At 42.7% G+C, this 22,316-nt stretch overlaps 1 protein-coding gene across 1 annotated transcript; it reads right to left on the bottom strand.

Annotated features, from left to right (window-relative positions):
• Positions 1-2,681: 2,681 nt before the first annotated feature.
• On the bottom strand, positions 2,682-21,558 carry crip2 (cysteine-rich protein 2). Its single transcript, XM_041061223.1, has 8 exons — positions 21,413-21,558; positions 10,395-10,489; positions 6,552-6,609; positions 6,004-6,129; positions 5,006-5,074; positions 4,787-4,881; positions 4,423-4,480; positions 2,682-4,162 (listed from the first exon to the last, which is right to left on the bottom strand). The coding sequence occupies exons 1-8, from the start codon at positions 21,453-21,455 to the stop codon at positions 4,095-4,097; spliced, it is 612 nt and encodes a 203-aa protein (XP_040917157.1). The 5' UTR covers positions 21,456-21,558; the 3' UTR covers positions 2,682-4,094.
• Between the last annotated feature and the right edge of the window lie 758 nt (positions 21,559-22,316).

Below are 22,316 nucleotides of genomic sequence, written 5' to 3'. Positions count from 1 at the left end.
ACATCCAGAGATATATTTAAGATTTGACACATCTCAGGAGGCTTTAAGGGAGCACCTCAGCTCTGGAAAGGGTTCCTCTGATGTTTTTGCACTATCTCAGCATTCACAAAAAAAAAATAAGCAAACCACTTTTGGTCATGGGAAGTTGCTGCCTGGCTGCAAGGGAGAGTGACAAAGACATCCCCAGAGACTTGTCCTGGTTCTATTAAAACGAGCGATACCCTTCCAGCACTGCTGTTTCGGTCACTTCGCTGAAGCATTCGGACATCTGTTAGATGGGTTGAGTCCATGGAACGTTCACAGCGTCAGGTCTATTTAGGGAATAACTGTAAATGGTGGAAATATTGTTTTATTATGTGAGACTAAGTCTCACTCCCCTCAGTGAAGAATGAATGGTCCAAAGGAAAAGAGAGACACACGGAGGAACTGATACCCCCTCATTGGAAAACACTGAACATTTCAGGAAAAGCAGATGTTCCCGTACCTGACAGCGATGCAGAATCACTTTATTTGCTGAGTGTCATAGACGACCAAATCTCAAGCTAGACCGGTTCTCCTAAGGTCAGCTTTAACACCGGTCTTCCTGAGAAGCTACACCGTGCTCCAGACACTGTTTCTCAACCGTTTTAGTTCCAGGCCACAATGAACTAATGTCTACACTTAGTATGAACTTGATTTGGGGCGGAGTTCAACCAAAGAGGGATTTTTCCTTCTGAGATTGTTTCCTTTAAAAAAAAAGTTTTGCTCAGGACAATAGTTATCACGTTAATGGACGATGAATTAATAATGAAAATAATTAAAATTGACAAAGGATAAAAATTACTTGATAAACAACATCGGGGACGATCTTTCCACTTTGAGTGCAGAGACAAAGTGGACCTGACTGAGGCTGTGAACTCTTTAATCCTGGGGCCCAGCACATCCTACAGGTGGTGACAAACAGTATTCTCTGTTAAGTCCTGTGCGTCTAATTTTATCTGCAACAGATGGTTTCATTTGGCAGCCTCCGTCACACGGCCACAGTCAGTTTTAGGTGTGTGTGGGTCTGTCGACACTGATCTGAAAACAATGAAGAATTCACATGTAGGCGGCTCCGTGGCTCCATATATAATGACATCTGTTTGGTATCCAGGCAAACACACACAGTACAGTTTCCCGGGCGCGGTCCAGTACAACTGTACAAAGACGTTTCCAGTGTGTTGTTGAAAGTGACCAAATGTTTGTAATGTTGTAGTTTACATTTTAATTTTCTGTCTTAAATGATGACATAGTGTGCAACCGTGCTGCCTGCGTAGGCGTGTGTGCATGTGTGTGCGTGCATACAGCAGCAATGCTACCGTACCTGTACTGCAGTGAGACTTTTCAAAAAGTGATGTAAGACTGAAACTGTGCAGCAGGGTGAAGCCACCGTTTCTGCTGTCAATCATTGTGTTTGGATAGGTGTGTGAAGTGAGAAACATTGAGCCAATTGCCCTGTCACTGACAGTGTAGCCGACACACTCCAGTCATTTCAAATGCACACAGTATCGCTTTCAACTTAGGATAATCTTATTCTTTACTGCTACTAGTTCTATGCTCTCTGCAGTCCATAGGGTGCTTGCCAGGGGTGGACAAAATAACAGGAACACCAACAATATGATCCGAATAATAAAAAAAAAATAACCCAGATATTTATTGTGCTCAGTTATCTCAAAAATACTTTGTGTTAAAAGCTCATAGGCAGGAAAGGTTGCAACTTCCTAGAAAGAAATATGACTGTGAATTTATAAATGACGACACAATTTCTTAATATTTACAAGGAACATGAACACTTAAATTTATACTCTTCCTCTTTTTTAGTTAGTGCACAGCTGAAACTGTGCAGTCCTTTGAATGAAATGTCTGGAAAAAGACAACTGCGCAGCACTTTACTCGAAGTCCTATTTTCTTATTTTGCATTTAAAAGCAGTATATGACCATTTAAGAACAACAGAACAACAGATAATGAAAAACAATATCCCTAAACACAGTTGTAGTAACATGAACTAGGTCTTCAGTAGATGTCTTTATAGCTGCACACAACTACCATGTAGTGTGTTCATAAATCACTTACTACTTATAAATACTGAACAGGAGGACCTCATTTTTTTTTCTGCATTATCAACCACGCTGCAGTACAGCTGTGGCAGTTGGGGACTAACCTGAGATGAATGAGTTTACGCAACCCAGTGATTCATTCAGGGAGAGCCTGCTGCGCGCGCTCGCTATGCTTTTGTAATGACGTTTATCATTCAGTGCTTCACATATTCACTTGTGTACTGTTGTAGCTTGATGGTATAATTTGAACAAGTAGAGCAGCACATTTCCCAGTTTTGCTAGTGCCCCCCCCCCCCCCCCCCCCCCCCCCATTCACAAGACTTTAAGTGCTTTTAACAGGCCTCATTATTTGAAGAAGCTTGTAGTGTATGTACATGTACATGTATAGGTCAGACTGAGAGTGACTACAGGGCCGTCTTCACTGCAGCTCTGTTGATGCTAATTATGATTTTTTACTTTCAATCCAGTCACATCAAAGCAAATAAACCATAATTAAGACAACAAAACCCACAAACTCACATCACGTGTAATGTTTGTTTATTGAAACTCATAAACAGAAGGAGGAGTTCATAATCCATCAAACAATAATCATAGTGACACAGATGAAGAGTTTCTGAAATATTTATTCGAGGGATTAAAAAGACGAATGCAGCAGGGCTGAAGTGCAGCGTTTCAGTTCTACAAACAGTGAGCCCTGCGGTGTCTACAAAGCCCTATGACGCACAACAGGTAATAAACAAACACAGTAACAGTCATACAATGATACTAGAATGCACATTCTTAAATGAATGACTTGTCTGCAGTGTCCTGTCTCTGTTTCTACCAGCTAAGCTACTGTTTCTGCTAATGGCAAAAAAATATATAATACTTCAAACAGCGTGTCATCAGTTGGAAAATAACAGCAGGGTTATTTATCTGAAAATAACAATAAAAAATCTTGATCACAGAGAATTATACAGCTTACGTCGCCTCATTTTACCTCCTCCATGATCAGTCCCATAAAGGGTAGTAGTACAATGGCTAATGGAAATTTAAAGGACTTGAATTAAAGCAATAAATACACGTTTCTCCCCCTGGCAAATCACAGCCCAGTCTTCCCAAAACTTCACCCACATTCTGCCTCGCTTTAAAAACAGTGTTATATAAAACAGCTGGGACAAAATGTTTATGTTATTTATTAACGCAACATATTTTATAATCCAGATTCTGCCATAAAACTGGTTATTAGCATACGCTCAAAAGTACAAAGTCTCAGTACAGCCTCACGGATTTGTTGAAAATCATGTAACAGTCGCCTCAGATATTCGCTTTCCCACCTTTTTATACAATATGCTCGGACTTCTTTTCTCTTTTTCACATAAGGAATGTTGTCAGGCAGCCAAACTATAAATATGGCATTTGTAAAATACAGATTTATTTTTTTTTTTTATTGGCAACGGGCTCGTCCTGAGCACCACCTGTGCGTGCAGCAGCCTCCGAGGAGAAATTCCTCTGGTTGTCAGCACAATGGACCTTTCCACACCTGAGATTCACTTTCCATCTGATTTTTTTTTTTTTTTTTTTTAAACATACATCATGTCAAAACATCCTCACACTGTCTGCTGTTGTGGAGCAAAATTGAAATATAAGACTTTAATGTTTTATTGTAGTGACATTTAAAGTGTTGACATACATTTATAAATGTGTAAACATGGCAAAAATGGTTGAGATTATTTAACCGATAGTGAGTCAATCGTCAAATGCTGGATGTGGCTCTGCTGAGGGATCTCCTGGAGCAAAATACATATACATATATATATATCACATGTCTAGGCAGCATTTGTGATCAGTGTATCATCTGACCTGGAGCTGCTGGAAGTGGGTCAGCATACAGGGGGAAAGAATCTGGAGCAGGGGGCTGGTCGTCTCAGGTATGAACGCACAGGTGGGGAAGAGAAAAAAAAAAAGGCTACAAATAATACTGTGGTTGATGGTCAGTGTTGTGTAGAGAAGAGGGATGAGGCTGAGGGGACAAAGGTTCAAGGCTGGGTCACTGCACTGGGCTCCTTGTCATAGATGTAGCTGCCCACACCACCAGTGTTCACGCCTGGAAAAACCACAGGGAGAGCAGTGGGTATCAGAGGTTAAGAAAGGAGGGGGGGCAAGAGGAGGTACAACAAGAGCAGGAGAGGCTGCAAAACATGTCCTGTAATGGTCATCCTCAAGCTCAAGAAGCATGAAATGACCGTCGAGTAACACTTATTTTGTGCAACGTGTGCAGCTCGGATCAAGTGCTCAGGCATAACCACATTCTGTTTCAAGTGTAGCTGATAAATTGGTGGGTTGACAGCACCCCCTAGCGGTTACCTTTGGGCCCAAAGAGAACAGCGTAGCATGGTTTGTGGCAGTAAGGCTGGCCGTCGTGCTGGAATTAAAAAAAAAAAAAAAAAAAAAAACATTAACAGAATAAAAGCATAATTTTTCTGCTCCAAAATGGTCAAGGTGCAAAAGTTATACAAGCCTTTATTATAGTAGCTACATAATGGTCACTGAAGTGACCTGTAAGTTCAGGTCATATATATCAGTATATATCATGTATTTTCAGTCTTTCAGTCTGTTTTGACGTCTTCCATTCATTTCTACTGGGCTTTTTTTTCTCCCTGGACATTTCTGTCCCTTCTTCTTCTTTTCAGTAATTCTATCAAATCTTTTCACATTTCTTTTTCCTCACCTCTGCGTGGCTGCCAGCAGCCAGAGTCTTGCTGCACCTCTCACAGCGCAGACAAGGTCGATGCCAGTCCTTGCCCAGTGATGTCACCTTCTCAGCTATTGCGATAAACACACACACACATACACCTGTGAGACACCATGGCAACCACTTTGCACATTCACACCTATTCCTACAACCCTTTTCCTCACCCGTGTTTCCTCGAAGTGTGGAAATACTTACCAAAATACACCTTCTTGTTGCATCGAGGACACAGGTTGGCTTCTCCAGAAAAAGTGGTGATGCTGCCAGCTGCCAACACATTACACACACACACATTACAACACTGGAAAAGCTGGAGGTTGCAAATGGTTCCATAAATGACCACTAATCTTTCCAGTTAGGTGCTAAATTCATTGTACTAATAATGTGAAGGAATAAAAATCAAATTGAGCCAGGTACTAAACAGTTTTTATACGTTTCAAGGGGGAATTACTGAGTAAAAAGGGCAATGTTGCCCATTTAGATATTCTGGTTGCCAAGTTAAAACACTTCTCTCACTCCCTCCTACAGGAGCCAATCATGGCAGAGCACAGATGTTTGACTACATGTAATACTGCTTTGTGAACTGTAGGTGGTGCCAAAGGGAGAACACTGGTTTGGGCTGGTTTTATTCTGGCATTAAACATGCAGATTTAACTGTAGCTAACAGACTTTGTTCTTTATGCAATTTGTACTAAAATACTGAATGACTGACCCATTCTTCTGTTTAATAAAATTAATAAATGCTGGATTTCAAAGATCATCTGGTGACCTTCCAAATTTTAGCCCAAACACACTGAAAGAATTTAGCTAAAGAGAAGTTACAAATATATATAAATATTAAATTAAGTTTTCTGGCTTCAACAACAGCCACTAACTGGAAACTGCACAGCAGAGATTAATTCACACAGAAGAACATTATAATGATTTTGTTGCTGCTGACAGGGTGTGTTCTGGGAAATCCCTGCCCAATATGTCTGAGAAAATCCCCCTCAAGTCCCAGGAGACTTTGCGTATCGATGGCGTTATCATTGAGTCAGCAGCAGCTTTCCTTCTGACCAACAGCTTGTTGAAAACACCCAAATCTTAGTGGAAAAAAAAACGCCGGTATCAAGCAGCTCCTCCGCATCAACACATGCTGATAGAGCAACGATGTACAGTGCGCACAGTATGAATGCACGCACACGTTTCTTATTTACCTTTTGATGGTGCCTTCGGTGCGTACACTCGCTTCTCGTCAGCTTTTGGGGCTGAATCCACAGAAGAAGGGTTGTTGTTGGCGGGAGTATCATACACGTAAGAGCCTGCTCCACCAATGTTCACACCTTTAAAAAAAAAAAAAAAAAAAAAAAAAAGACAGAACGCAGAAAGAAAAAGTCAGCACTGAGGCACAGAAACCTGCACTTTCACTGACTAACTTTTCTTATTTTGTTTAACTAAAAACAAAATAAGCAAGTAAATGTTTTAATTTATAAATATATTTAATTTATTTGAATCTTGTTGATGTTTGGATACCGTTAACTATTTTATTGAGGAATATAATTTTATGTTGTTTTCATTTTGTGGTTATTTATGTCCTGTGTTTGGTTGATTAGGCTGGAGCATGCCAACATTTGAACCTTTACTTATTTCTTTATTGATGCATAAATCATTTTTAGTCCATAACCTGACATACATCTACATGTTTGTGTTTGTTGTTGTGTAAATGTGAAGTGTTATTTGTTGAACAAAATGATGTTTACTTCACCTTTTGGCCCAAAGAGGGCAGCATAGCACGGTTTGTGGCAGTAGGGCCTTCCATCGTGCTGTGGGAGACACAGAAACACACCATGAAATACAGATAAAACAAACTCAAAAGACTTGTAAGAGAAAAAAAAACCTGATGACGCAGATGAGAAAATTGAACCATGACATCCATGAGAAGTCATATCTTTAACACATTTTTCTGACGTATTTCGGTTTTGATTTTTTTTGTGGAAAGAGGAGGAGATGTAGAAAATGAGTCCAAAAACGGAAACAGGAATTTTTTTTTTCCACCTCACGGCTGCGAAATGATGATGTCATTGTCACAGGTTGCTTCAACACATAATAATGACACCGGCTGTATCCAAGAAACCGGTATGTGTTGATGAATCCATCACCACGCTTCACTGCAACCTGCATGACTGCCCGCCATTTGAAGAGGGGAAAAAAAACACAGTCTGAGACATAGATGGCCTGTTGCTGATGCATGCTGGGAATGTGGCGATCATTGCAGGAGCATGTGACCGGCTTGGGTAGGGGATAAGGGCTGAGGGCCAGGGTGGCCACTGGTCCAGAGCCTAATGCCCATACATGAGAGGAACCAAGCAAATGGAATGGGCAAGAGTCCAGGCCCTGGGTGGTAAGGGATAAAGTGGGCGTTAAACAAGTGGACACTTCTGCTTTGGCCACACGAGCTCCTTTTCCGTCTTCAGAAGACGGAGCGGCAGTGAAAAGGATTCTTCTCTCACCTTTAATAATGCATTAGCCGTGACAGGATCAGCTACTGTTAAAGCAGCCACGCACTCCTTTCACACATCCTGTTTGACATTTATGAGATCCGTGAAGGCTTGGGGGACAGACGCCAGGCCGTAACTAAGCACTGACGACTTTCTCAGGACAGGACACACGGGCCTTCGTTGTCAAGCGAACTGAGTGGTCTGTTAACAGTCTGCCGTAGGAACCCTAAAAATGGATTATCCATCGCTGCCGCACAGCCCACTCTGTTGCCGGCAGTTAACTTCCCACATCCTGACACTGAAATCTGTCTTCTCCATCTATTCACCTAACCTTACTCCCCTTCCTCCTCCTCCTCATCCTCCTCCTCTGCGCTCCATTGTTTCAGTGTCTACTCTGAACCCCTGACGGTTGTTGTTCTGCTTTTAACTTCCTTTTTTCTTTTTTTTTTTTCTTAACAAACTTACAGCAAAGTCATTACATGTCTTAGCTGTTAGTTATTTCAGGGATAAATTAGGCTTTTCAGAGACTTGACTTGAGGTTCTTGGAGCGGTTCTTGTTTCCACTGTTGACCGAGAAGTACATGCAGTACATCATGCGGCTGACTTCTGATACTGAAAACACAACCCAGTTCAGACATGATGATTATGAGGCAAGAGTTTAAGTTATACACATTTTTATATGATTCCACAGTGAATTTATGGATTAAGCTCCAGATTAAGCTCCAGAGCTGACTTTTGACCCTAGAAACAGCCGTGGACAAGACAACCTCACCCACAGGGCCATTTATTAGCTGTTCTGGACCTTTCAGTCATATCACATCTGCTTCATGAGCAGATGAATTTGGCCCAGTCTTCCCAGGCCTTGCTGTTTTTATTCTGCTTTTCACTTCCTCTATTTACAGACGTAGGGCAAAGTCTACAAGCTGTTAGTTGTTTTACAAAAATGTTAGGCTTTTCCAAGGTGCCATCAGTTAGGGTATACAAAACAGACACACTGTGCTCATCAGGTGCTAAGGGTTAATACAGCCATGATCTGCTCAGGGTCAACAGTGGACACTTGTCACCTTGTATTTTCCCGCCTGGCTCTCTGCCATCAGCCTCAGGAGGCTGCTGCCCTCCTTTAGGCCACAGATGACAGGCCGCACTGGGCTTCATCCGGCCCCCCCACCCCCCGACTTTTCTAAAAGAGGCAGCCATTACTGCTCTGAGGTTCATAACCTTCTGCATACCAGGCCTAAGATGACATCAAACACCCTCTCAGACAATCCCACAGTTGCTTTACAAGCTTTCTTCTTTTTTTTTTTCAAAATATGTAATGTCTCTCAGCCTCACTCTGTTTCCATGACGATGATCGAGCAACGAATTTTTCCAACTAAAGTCAGGCCCGTGGCACGGCGCTGCAGCCCAGGGCGGGATTTGGATCCCGTCCACAGAAAGAAAGGATGGAGGGGGAGAAGAGGGTGGTGGTGCCGAGAGAGAGAGCGCGAGCAGGCCTCAGAGATATCGTGTGACTACATTACTGTAATCATGCAGAGATTAAACAGCAGCAGCAGCATCCTTTGGGGTTTGCAGGGAAAATGCTTTTGTGTACAAAGGGGCTGAGATCACATCCTCCTTGCACACAGAAAAGAGGCGGGAGACCCGGAAAAGTGTGTGAGTGATATTCACCATGTACAGAGAGAGAGAGAGAGGGAGAGGGGGTGAGAATTGAATTGCTGGCTGGGTCATAGAGGGCAAAATAAAAGGGGCACGATAAGAAAATCCCCAGGGTGATGGTGCCAGATAGCGAGAAGCGCTTGTTCGAGGGTCACAGCTGGGGGAATCTATGTTCCGACGCGATATTGCAGTCTGATTATGTAACACAGAGAGGAAAAAAAAAAGGATCTGAAAGCAACTCGTCCTGTAGCGCTAAGGGGGTTAAAATTCCCACAAGGACAAACCGTATTGACAGATGCTGCCAGGCAGGAAAAAGGACATTCACTCAGCAATTTCCTGTGCAAAACGCACGTGGTCTGTGAAATGAAATAACCTTGCGAAATATGCTTAAATTTTAAAAGATGCTTTCCCGCTGTAATGCTGCGTTTCCTCCCTGGCATGTAATTGCGGATATGGCTTTTTAATAAGAACTTGCACAGTGCTATTGTGTAATAAACTATCACTTCCCATAGGTTAAAACACTGGAACAGCGAAAAGCCACAACATCTGCTGAACTGTTTACATTTTTCACTGAGGATTCGCTGTAGATAAAGTCTGTCAATAAGTCAATACATAACCGGGCAGCACTGACTTCCCCTCATTAGATTTCACAGTGAAAGTCAATGAAAACGATGGCACAGGGTTTGCTGGCCTTTGACCCCGTGTGATCGACTCTAATGTACTGATATTTGTGAAGAAGAAAAAAACAATATATGGCAAAGCTCAAATGAACAGAGGGAAAAGTCTATGAAGTCTATGAAGAGTATAGCAGAAGCCATTTGGTGGACATTTTTAGCACCGCTGAGTGCATGCAATGTTAGCATGAATGGCCTCAGTGACAAGTGAACTCCCACCTCAGGCGATGTTAGTGACGTCTCGTTAGTTAGTTGGATGTTTAGTTTCCATGCACACGGCTATACAGGCTGGAAAGAATCCGTGTCACTGCCCCAGCTGTGGCGTTAGAAGTCACATTTTGTGGCTTTTCCTTTATTTCACCATTTAATTACACTGTGAATGGCAAAACTGTTCTTCACAGTGTAATTAAATGGTGAAATACACAGTGAATGGCAAAACTGTTCTTCAATGAAAAAGCCTGTGTTTAAATTCAAAGCTCGAGTGGTTTTAAGCAAGAGGCTGGACCCTTTGGACTTCCAATATCTCTGATCAATAGTTTGTGACACATAATAAAAAACTAATTGACAACTGACAACTTGGATAATCATTTAATTTAGTTGTTTGTTTGTTTTTGGCGTGTGACTCCTCAAAAAAAAGCTCTGTCTTGATGTAACTTCTCATCACAGATTAGATAGGCTGTGTTTAACACAATGGAGAGATTTATTGATGATGATAAGATGATAATGAAGATAAGAAATCATTTTAGTGTTGAAAGGACAGGACTGTGGTGTCGCACCGACCTCAGCGTGGCCTCCGGCGTTGAGAAGCTTGTTGCAGCGGTCGCACTTGAGACACAACTTGTGCCAGTCTTTCCCCAGCGATGACACCTTTTCAGCTGCACATGAAAGACAAAAGACAGAGACGGCAGAATGGGGATGAGTGCAAACACTCACATAAAGCAGCATTTATATACATTACTCTGAACAACAGCCTTTGTTTTCTCCTTCACTTGTGTCGGGCTTTGTATATGTTATAATGTGCCAAGTGTTCAATCACTCGTCGCAGAGCAGAGTGACGTCCCCTCATTGCTTCACTCTCTAAAATAACGTTTAGCTTGTGCACTGTATCTCTGGGCTGCTGTGCCTCCATGGAAATCCTGTCATCGTGTCTACTGAGTGATTGTTTTCTGAGTGGGGGTGGGGGGATACTGGGAATGCCTGTGTACCACACAGGATGCTGTCGTGATGTCACTGTGGGACAGACAGACAGTGGCGTGAGTCCCAGTCCAGCTGGAGCAGCGGGGGGTGCCCACATCTAACCCAGATCCTTTGTGTTACCCCACCAAACACACACACACCCATCCCCCGGCTTACAGTACACCCCTCCTTCTGCAGACAGCCCCTCAACCCCATTTCCGTCCCCTTTCTCTCCAGCCTCCCACACCGACCGCGCCCCCAGACAAGCAAAAGGACCCTAATTATGCTCTTTCCAATAATAAATCTCTGCTGCCTCCACACAATGGACCCTAAGGAGTCGAGCAGGCAGCAGAGGAAACACCTTCTCTTATCAAGGCAGGGCACAAATAGCCGGAAACTGGAGTCTGTTTCCTACATACCTTCAGTCAAACACATACAAACATATGCACACACGTACAACATGTATGCAGGCATGCAGACGATTGCTTCCTCCTGTTCTTCCGCTCTTCAGCCGCTTTCCTGCATGTACTGTAACCTGTTAAGGCCACCGCCATCGAACCAGACGTCTGAGATTTGAGAGTCAGTTTCTGAACAGCATGGAGCGCAAAATAAGAAAAATGATACTGGAAGACAAATCATGACTAAATATGGATGTCACAAAAAGGATAACATGAATCTGGTAGCTTCTTGCATTAAAAAAATTCTTATAACGCTTCCAAAAACGACTGGACATGGACTGGACCTTGGACTCTTTATCCTAAAAGATCTTTACCTTAAAAGACAACACTGTCTTTTTTTTTTAATCGTTCCTTTTATGTGTGCATTTTGTGATTTTTTTTCGGTAACATGTCTCTATATTCTCTTCCCCTTGCACCAAATTCACCTTTTTTTCGAATAATAGTAATGTTCATTTGATTTGACGTGAATGACAACAACTATGCCATGTGTATCGAGTGGAAAATTCCTCGCAGCATCTATGAAATCCGATTCCCCCCTGCAGAGATTTCTGTTTACTCTCCAATCAGTTTCACTGTCAGTTCTCCCTGTCAATTTACAAATGGCACTGAGACAAATGGCCAACAACAAGACCCTGGAGAATAGCTGAGGATGGGGTGCGGAGTGAAGGGTGAAGCGTGGGAGCCTCCCATCAACACTTGAGAGCAGAGGAATGCTGACTTGGCCAGAAGAGACCGCCGGAAATGTTAAATCACTCTTAAAGATACTGTTATTCAAAGTAAAAAGCCTGGAATAAATCACTCTGGAAATCAATAATTTACTCATAAATCAGAGGATGGCTGCAAAACCCCCAGACACCACTAGAGTTAAAAGGAAATTCTAATTCTCTGCAGGAGTCCTGAACCTAATTGTGTGTTGGGCCCTGAGAGCTGCCAAACTATGGCTGACCTCATGCTACAACTGCTTCAACTGCAATTCTCATTCAATATTTCACCATGCAAAGAACTGGCGTTTACCTTCAGTGTAAATTTGCAGAATTAGATTTTCCTGTGTAAAATTAGGCTCCTAAGTTTCTCTTTAAACACCTTCAGATGATGTTTAGTGACAGTACAAGTGGAACCAGCAGGGGCTTAACCTGTCTGCTCTGAGTGTGAGTGTGTGTGATTTATTTCCTCCTAAATCTGAGGATAACCATACACCTCCTGACACCTCTACAGTGTTAAATATAGGCTGCATAAATGGACTAAAGGAGCCCTGCCAGTGTGTCATCAATCACTATGTTTACATGCACAATATATTCCGGTTTTTGCCGGTTTATTCCAAAAACAGACCATATTCCTACTAAGCTGACATGACTAAAGAAAGCGTTCCACTAATATTAAGATGCGTATTCAGTATGAGCTGTTTAGATGTCCAAAAAAATGCTCCTAAAGCTGGAATAATATTGTCACATCCCACGTGTCTTATTCGGAAAATGCTAAATTCAGAATAAGGCCTAAAATAGAATATCTAAACAGAATATGTTGTTTACATGACCCTCGCCCATGTGTTGAGTATTCAGTGTGTGCATGTGTGTGTATATCTGTGACTGACGGGCTCATGAACGTAGACACACCTCCAGACAGATCTGAAACGTCAGCGTATGAATGGACACAGGCGTCAGAGTCTCACCAGCACGTCCTCATTCCTCTGTGTCTTGCTGTGTCTGTGTACGTAGTAACAAGGTCCACTGTTTAACAGCTCCCTGTTTTAAAGGGTAGTTGTTATTGTAAGAGGGGTGAGCCTGTCTATCTGTATTATGTGTGGTGGGAGTTATAGAGTGGGGGAGGTTGGAGGGGATCTGCATCTGGCACAGATGTTTACACCCCCAGCTCTCAGCCAGCCTCTATGCTTGTTATCCTTCATATAGCCCCGACTGCTGAACTAAATCCAGAAAATATGCATCTGGGTTGGCATTTTACATGGATGCAAAAAAAAATAAAGATCTAAATAAAAATTACGCAACGACTGCAACAGGGGACTCACAGACAGTCCGTTCTCTGGATCCCAAAAATAGCACATATGTGGGCACAAACGAGGCGAGTGAAATGCCGCCTCATCTTCCTTTACCTCGTTACAGGAACAACGTGAGGGTAAATGCTCGCACGTGTGTGAACAAACAAGCTCCTGTTCACAGGGAAGTCGCTCTGGAAATTCACATTTACATTGTCAACACTGAGGAGGATGCGCCAAATTCTTTTAGCCGAGCTGTTTTCTCTCGCGACAGCCTGCAATTCGCCTCACTCCAAAGCACACAACAAAGGATTCCCCCGTGATTTAATGTAAACAGTGGACCAGCTTTGGAAAAAAAAAAATCACTGCTGTAGAGTTTCAGTTCATCTCTATTCAATTTTTTTGTGTGATTTCACATTGATGCCATTGTTAAGATAAGATGAATTATTCCTGTGAAGTAGTGACTGACTGACAGACGATGCCCCTGCAGGAACACTGAGCGCCAGGCGACAGAACAGGACAAATAATTGAAGCAGAGTACTGGTCAGAGGTCATCACCATAACCATATGATACCTGCACCACTGTAAGCTGCTTAACTTCATTTGTAAATTCCTGGTCTAAGCCCTTCAGTCCACAGTCGACTTCTCTGATTGCATTGTCAATATGGTCTGAATCACTGAGACAGCCTGCTGCTGCTGCTGCTGCTGCTGGCTCCTATTCTTACAGATTCAGCCTCAGTGTTTACAATCGCTTGGTTTCACTGATGTTACTGAACATTAATCAAAGTAAAGGAGGCAAAACTGGCACTTGAAAGTGTTTCTGTGGCTGTGAAGAGTCTCTGTGTGCGTGCTGGTCAACCCAAGCCGCATAAATAAGGTGGGATCTGAGCAAACAGCAACAGAAGTTTAGTATCATGTAGAAATAAGTACCAAAACTGATGTGGCACTCCACCCACCTCAGCACAGCTGAACTGATTTTGAGTCAGGAAATTACCAAACAGGCTCAAGTGTAAGAAAATGGACTCCCAACGCAAATGGCATTGTGTTAGCAACACCGTGCTTTGTACCATTCAAAACCCAAGGCATGAGTAAGTGGTTTAGGTTAAGGTTTTATGTGATTTAGGTTTTATGTTAATAAGTGGGAAAAAAACAACAACACAGAAACTGAAATTGAATCATGGTTCAGATTTCATATGATAAAACTTAGTTCCGCTTTACACAACCATAGTTCATTTCATAAATACAAAGATAAAGATGTACAGTACTCTGATAACTGTAACAGACCATAACTGATGAGAAAGCACTAAGTCATATTTTATTTAGCTTTTCTGACTGTTCCAATTATCCAAATTATCCATGATATGAGTCCATAGGACTGTGATTTATCAGGAGCCAAAATATTAGAATTCAATAGGGAAGCTGTGGTGTCTGATATTGAAGTCATGAGGCATCTAATGCAAAAGGAAAAAACAGCAATTCAACATCAAATAGATTCAGGATCTTTGAAAACAAATTACTCGTGATATTGTAGAGGGTAACAGAATCTGTTCTGCTTGCAAGGATATCAGAGAGGGGAGACATCAGAGGACTTCGAGCAGGCTATGATTCGATTTATTTTGTTTGTTCTGTTACATGATGCACTTACACTTCAGGTCGTATTAAGAGTGAAACCAATTACGCCCAGACAGAGTCCCTCTGCCTGCAGCAAATGGTCTACAAACACACTGTAATCGGACAGAACATTAAGCAACAGGCCTTTAACAAGGGGTCTTAAGAGGGAAAACATTATTGGCCCATTTCTCCAAATGACTTAATTACGGTTGCTTAATTGTCAACAGTTACAGGAGAGAAACACCAGAGCCTGACGATGGACGGAGTTTCACCCCGGGTCGAGAGGAAATCTCTCCTCAGTCTTACTCAAAGTCATAACAGATAAACACGCATTAGTACAAGTTACTAAACAACATTTCCACAGCTGAACTCCCAGAATGCAACGCGGCAAGGGGGGGGGTTGGGCTCTGAAATCTCATATGGGTGCTCTCTTATCACTCAATAATTTGATCAGGGTGCAACGGGGGGAAATCTAATGCGTTTGACAAAGGGGGACAACAACACAGACGCTGCAGGAGCTCGAGTCTACAACCAGATCAAATCAGCAGCAACTGTAAAGGCTTCTGTTTCTGGATGTTTAACAGCTCTAAGAGCGGCGTGCACAGACGCATCACGCTTTAATTGAGCATGAGGGTAAATACAATCATCGAAGCGCCCACTGATAGGTAAAAACGTACAGTTTGTAGCTCTATTCTCATAACTCGGGCCAAATTAAGCTCAAGTCTCTTTGTAATGTTTATGATGTAACCAGTGTTAGTGTAAATATTTCTAAATCTCGCTTGGCTGGAGTCCGTTCTGTTGCTCCCTCTGGTAACGTGGACCCATCTGCTCAGCCTTCCCTACAATAAACCCGTCCAATACACTCCCACCAACAGACACACACACACACACAGTTCCTCCTCACCAACCTCTTTCTCATTCCCTTCATCCATCAGTGACAGCTGAGTCCACGCGGGTGTTTTGCCTTTTTGGCTTTTGTCACAGCAGTGTGATAACTGCACGTCCTAATAAACACCGTACACCTGACTCACTGACTGACTGCTGACTGACTGGAGGCCCCTAAGGCAAAGCAGGAGTCAAACATGGGAGGTACATCTAGTGAAAAACCTGGTTCGACTCTCAGGAGAAATATAAGAAAGGAAAAAACAAGCAGCCTGTGTTTCCTTCACTGCATCCTCTTACTATTCTGCTCTCTGGAGTACAAACACCCTCGAGCGTTTGTGACCTTTTGCTTAACTTAAAGACAATGGCCATTCAGTCGGGCACACAGGGGCATTCGACTCCACCGAGGGAAGTGACTTTGAAAGAATTTCCAGCTGAGGTATAAGGTCCATCGTAATGGTCCATCCATACTTGATACGCTGTTGAAAATGTTTTTTAAAAACAGGTGAAATTTGCGAAAAGGAAGTTTCGGAGCTTTAACAGCTTATCCTCTGCTAGCTCTGTGTTAACTAAAAGTGGGTTAACCCCAGCAGTGGTGTGTTGTTGAACATTAGAATTGATTTGTTCGGGGTCACTGTGTGCGTGCAGCTCCCTGTGGTGCTCACGCTGACTGTGCAGGGTGGAGGCCGATGCTGAAGGGCCTCTACGAAGCACATATTTGGATCAGTCTCTGCCTGTGGCTGATGCAACCCTGTGGCAAAACTTAGCTTTGGAGGTTGTCTGTCGCCTCGGCCAAGGCGAGGTTTCCTCCCCAGGCTTTCTCCCTTTCTCCCCCCTCACCCCCCTCCTCCCTCTGTGAATGAAAGAGGCCGACCTTGTGAATCCTGCTGGCTGACGTAAATGGGCTGCAGTTAACTCGCATCCTGTCTGCGCTGGTCAGAGGAGCCGCAGGCAAAGCGCTACTCCACAGTCCCTGCCCCGGTGACTCGTTCGCCCACCCTGAACCCCTGAGCCTGCTTACTCCACACCGCATCTTCTCTCTAGCTGGTCGGGACACTGTGTCCCAGCTATAGGGAAAAGATCTGGTGTGCATGACTCGCTTACAGAGTAGTGGACCATGTCTTCAAAAGAGGAAGCAGGCCTGTATCAGCGGAATTGCACCTTCAGGTCTAGCCTAAGGTAATTGGATCATCAGCCCTTGAAGAGTAGACATCATATGACAGGAACACAAAATGCTGAAGTGCTTTAACTCCTTTAAGTGAAATCATCTGAGTCTCATAAACCGGTGTAATAAAATTTGACTGTCTACATGAGAACACTGTGCAGAGAAGTAATTCCCCTAAAAACTGTTAACAAAAAGTAACTTCAAGATTAAAGAGTTTAAGTTATAATTCTTAAGGTTTCAGTCTTAATGATTTAAATGGGATGTGGCTTTCCCTGTTTACCTGAAGCGTCTGTGTAAAGTGAAGCAATTTGGCTCCTTGAAGAAAACTAAAGAGAAACACTTTTCTTTGGTTTTCTTCCCTGGCTCTGTAATTTTTTTTTTACCTACAATGGCCTTCATACACTGTTGTAGGGCAGCAAACTCGCCTTGAGCGGCAACTGTCAGAAACACGACAAAGGAAGAGAAACTTGTGCGTCTGTTTACAGTGCACCCAAACAAACCATGCGCTGTCACATTGTTCTAATTAAGAGGAAGACGACTAAAGTCGTAATAATGAACTAATGAGCTCCACTGTTGTCTGCTGCATCACAGGACATGCATGCGTGTGCTGGCTTTGGTTTTCTGCATCGCTTTCAGGATGTGCTGGGTGAATCTGTGTAACTCAAAAATCTCAAGCATAGAAAATTTCACAGAAGGATACCAGGCTAAAAGATTAATGTTCTTGTAATGTTGTTAACATGTTTGTAATTTAGTATACTGCATCCTAGCAATTTATAAGCATGTGCAGTTTTGTGAATCTTTTGTTGTTTCTTATATTTTTTTTCCCCAAAAACTTTGGCCTAATTCTGTCTCATCCTTTTTTTTGATTTATAATCTAACATCAAATTTAATGTGTTTTATCCAATACACTTCAAGTAAGAACTTTAAAGGCCGATCTTGAGCCTATAGAGTACAAGTCATTTGGGTGAACTGAACACAGCCAACTTTGTTCCTCTGTGCTGTTATCTAACAGGTCATTTTGCTGGAAGGTGAAATGGTTGCACCTGTGTTGGGGAGGGAGTCAGAGGTGGATAGGGGGGGGCTTAATGCCATCTCCATTACAGGATCATATTTGTGCCTCAAAATGGCAGAGAAAAGGACCCTCACTGACTGGTGCACAGTATCTGGCAGGTTATGCAATGGCACCGAACAGGAGGCAACGACTCAAGAAATGATGTTACATAACTGACAAGGCACATTCACACAGCCTACTGGGCAGCCAAGTGGAAAACAGGGTACTCTAGCGTTGACAGAAAAGAGGGGAAAGAAAAAAGGGTATTGTGTGGATGTTTGGGGTAAAAGTGGGATAAAAAAAAGAAGTGTGTGGGAAACAGTGCACCGCTCCGTATCGCCAGGCTGAGAGGGCGAAGGTATTCTGCCTCGCTGGAACGACAAACGTGCACAGAGACAGAAAGAGCCTTGTGTGAATAGAGATGTCGTTTCTCATTATAATGCATGAGGCACTTGGAGAGTCTCCGTTTAAATAAAGGGGAGCCATCTCGTCCCATTTCTCCCAGTTCTTGTAGCTAAAAAGAAAAGAAAAATCCAGGGAAGAGGAATTCATGGCCTGAGGCAACACCAAGTAAGTGAAGAAGAGGAAAGAGAGCCAGAGAGGAATTGGTGAATGAAAGAGAAACTCACAGCAGTGCACCATTAGTTCCTATTAAGTTCTTGTTTATTCACTTAGCTGCACAAAGATGCATTGCTCCCATTTGTCATGAACAAGAGCTGGATCGCTCAGCTGAATTTGGGTCTGGAGCTGGGAGATTTAGTGAGCCGTGCTGTGTTGTGTTCTGCATGGGCTCTCTCACATGCTAACAACGTATTTCCATTGGGTCGGGTCACATGTCAGCAAATAGTCCCTGGTGTATTATAAGCGCCTCTGTACCGCAAGGACAAACAGATGCGAGGCCACAGTGTGGACGTTGGGAATTTGAATTCAGCCCTACAATTAAGATGTTGGCAAAACCAGCAACAAGTGAAGGTTTCCTTTTTTTTTTTTTTTTCTTTTTGCTGCCGTTCATTTGGATTTCAGAAAATAACTTTGCAACACTCTAGACATTTAAAAGTCAGCAGGAATGGCAGCAACAGGCAACATTTGCCTTTGGTGGCAATGAAAGTGAAGCGTCACCACTATAAAACAGCTGCCCGTTAAAGTAACAGACGGAAAATAATGAAACCAAATGAGTTTCCATCCCAGACTGTGGCTCACCACCACCATTTGATGACCCCTTTTTTTTTTGCAGAAGTAAAGAAGAGGAAAGTCAAGTGTTGAATGCCTTGCCTGCAAAATCCAATATTGGGCAACACCAGCTGGGGGACCAGGTGGATAACTGCAGGGTGGGCCAATCACCGCTCTATATAGCACACCACGAACCTCCACCACAAGAAGGAAAAATGGGAGCAAAGAGGGACGGGAAACAGACAATTTTCTCGATCAATAACACATGTCCTGGTGTAGATCAGACGCAGGATATTCATGCCTGCTTTCCTGCTTTAACTGTTCTGCAGACTTGAAATTTCACCTCAACACTGGATTTCTTGAGTCTCCGGAGAGTCAAGTGGCTGAGAGGAGGATGTATGTAGGTGGAGCTGCTGAGCTCATTCTACAATATCTGAAATTCATCACTGACATCATGTTGATGCTTCAGGCTGTGGGCAGCAGCACAGGCTGAACTGTTCTCCCTCCCTGACCTCTCCCATGACTTGTCATAAGTTTCTCTGCCTCCCTTGCAATGACTAAAACATTAATATTGCCATTAACACCTGGCCTCCTTTTCCACCTCCTCTCCTGTTTGACGTGTGCAGCCAGTTCCACCCATGCTGGCTTCATCATCATCCTCATCGCTCTCCACCCAACAAGACACACCCCAACCAAAAATAACTCAACTAGGCTGGCTCTCAGTATGTTACATAAAAAAAACAACATACATCACAGAAGCGCGGTGACTCACTCGCTGCAGCGAATTAAGGCTACGGTGCAAATTGAATACTGAGACGTGGATAAAATCTGTATTGGAGGAAAATGAATCTTATTTGTGCAGATATTATTCTATGCCAATGACTCTCGGGACCCATAGTATGAGCAGCAGCTGTGATGTTTGCTGCCACTCCTGTTACGTAAGAGGACTTCCATCCACTCACATAATTGATTTTGACCCCCGTGACAGCTCTGATGTGCGCTGTGAAGTGTAGAAAAGATGATTCGTTCCTCGTTCGCCGAGGAACGAATATTTTTTGTTCCCAGCATGTGGCCAAACATAACCACAGGATCACTCAAGGTTCACCAGGACAGCAGCATGTTCCATAAACATAAACCGAACTGGTCCCAGCCTTCAGATTCAAAAGCAGCAATGTAAATTTTTGTTTATCTCATCACAGTCTAAGCTCCTTTAATCTTCTGCTTTGCTCCTGTCTGTGTGCATTTCATTCACTGTAAACATCTGTTATAGGAGATATAAGATGCGGTTCCTCGTTGTGACAAGGTGTGAGTCAAAGCTCTTCTCCCAAGTGGGCGTTCTGTTTTCCCACCTTTGTTTTTAACAGGATGAAAAAGATGCATGTTTACAGGTTTTCATCCCACTGACGCAGCATGATGTTGCTGTGCTCCTCTGTGAGTGGGCAATCTCAGCATATGGCATTTCTGCACTCTCTGGCAATGGCAATCCTCCAACGCCAACTGCCAGGCTTGGGTGTTTATCAAACACAACAAATTAAAAATGGCACAGATCAGCATCAAAATAAGATAAATCATTCATCCAGTTTTGTGAAGACAGCGCAGAGAGGGCATGTTTTCTCTCACATTAGATTAAAGGCCTTTTATAGGTTTTTAAAAGTGTGAATTTGCTTAATCATTTGCTCACATGGCTTTTTGTTTACATCGATTCTTTTGCCTCTCCAGCTATTCTAGTTCTCCCAAAGTTTGCCTCTGTGAATCATTTACATTGCCAGCAACTCTTTCCCCAAAATAATGCCTAATCTAAGAAATGCTGTGAACTTAACCTATGTGAGAGACTTATTTGGAAAATGTGGGAAAGCTTTGCATTTTTTCCCACCACTGAACAAAAAGCAATATTGAGCTTTTTGGATCTAGTATTAGACTACTGTCAAACATGCACCACAAAAATACTTTTACTATCCCACAGTACTCTGCTGAGACACTGTCCAAAACACACAAGTAGTGTGTAGTAGTGTATGTACACATTCAGAACTTCATTTGAAAAACAAGCATTTTTGGTTAATCTAAATTCTTTTTCAATGAATGGGCACTAACTGTTTTCTATCCGATTAGAAGCACTATTGATGGCATTTGTAAATCAAAGAACCATAGCATTACATTTTTTTTTTTAAAGCAAGTTACCCCCAAAATACGATCGATCCCCTGAGAAGAGCATGTTTTGGCTGAACGAGCGGGATCACCATCATGAGCCAAAAGTAATTTCACCAGCCAGGACCAAACACAGCGGGCATCACTTACCGAAATACACCGTCTTCTCACACTTGGGACACTTTGAAGCCATTTTTGGATGTTGTGGCTCGAGTGAAAGTGATCTGTTTTGTGTGTCCGGAGCGGCGTCCACTCTGTCTTCGTCCTCCGGTTCCTCTCTCCCACAGCAAGTGTCCTGCTCGACTCTCGCAGGCTGGGAGCATCTATTCAGTCAACGGCTGCCTATTAGCATAGCCCCGCCCACCACCACGCCTCCTCGTGTGTACTTCAGTGTTATAGGAAATATCGCAACTGGCGAGACCACAAAGTTATTACAGACGTAAAAACTATTTTATTCTTTTTGATTTGATTCTCTTTTGCTCTGTTGATGTCTGAGCGTAAGTTAACCGCGTTTTCTCTTTATTCTGCCTCCCTAGCTCATTTTCATTGTAACAGTATTCCTCAAACTACTAGCAAACAAACTATTCAAGGTAAATGAGGTCTTTAGTAAAATATGTATGGAATTATCAGATAATGAGCAAGGATATATATCACAAGTTTTTGTACCCAAGTTTCTTCCAAAAAAAAAAAAAAAAACCATCCACATAGTCCGTTTTGTTTTATTTTAGCATTGTCATTATGATTCAAATGAACTGCTTGTCAAATTAAGAAAATATGCAGAAACTGAACTTCTCTCTCAGGCTGTCTTTTCTCATTTTTCACATAATTATTTCTGTCACTTTTCATTTGTACAACCAAGCACAATCATGAATGCTTTTGAGGAGATATTGTCCACAAGTGTACACAGTTATACCCTTTTCTAAAACTGATCATGTTTTGCCACTCTCTATGGCCACAGGCTTCTTTTGCCTTCGAGTGTGGTCATTTGGACCGCCTTTTAAACACTCTACCCTTTTGCATGGTAGGATATGACCTAACTTATTTCAAGCATTTT

This window comes from Toxotes jaculatrix, chromosome 17 (assembly GCF_017976425.1).
Source record: "Toxotes jaculatrix isolate fToxJac2 chromosome 17, fToxJac2.pri, whole genome shotgun sequence".
Classification (NCBI taxonomy): Eukaryota; Metazoa; Chordata; class Actinopteri; family Toxotidae; genus Toxotes; species Toxotes jaculatrix.
This window is presented reverse-complemented; position numbering and strand designations above follow the sequence as displayed.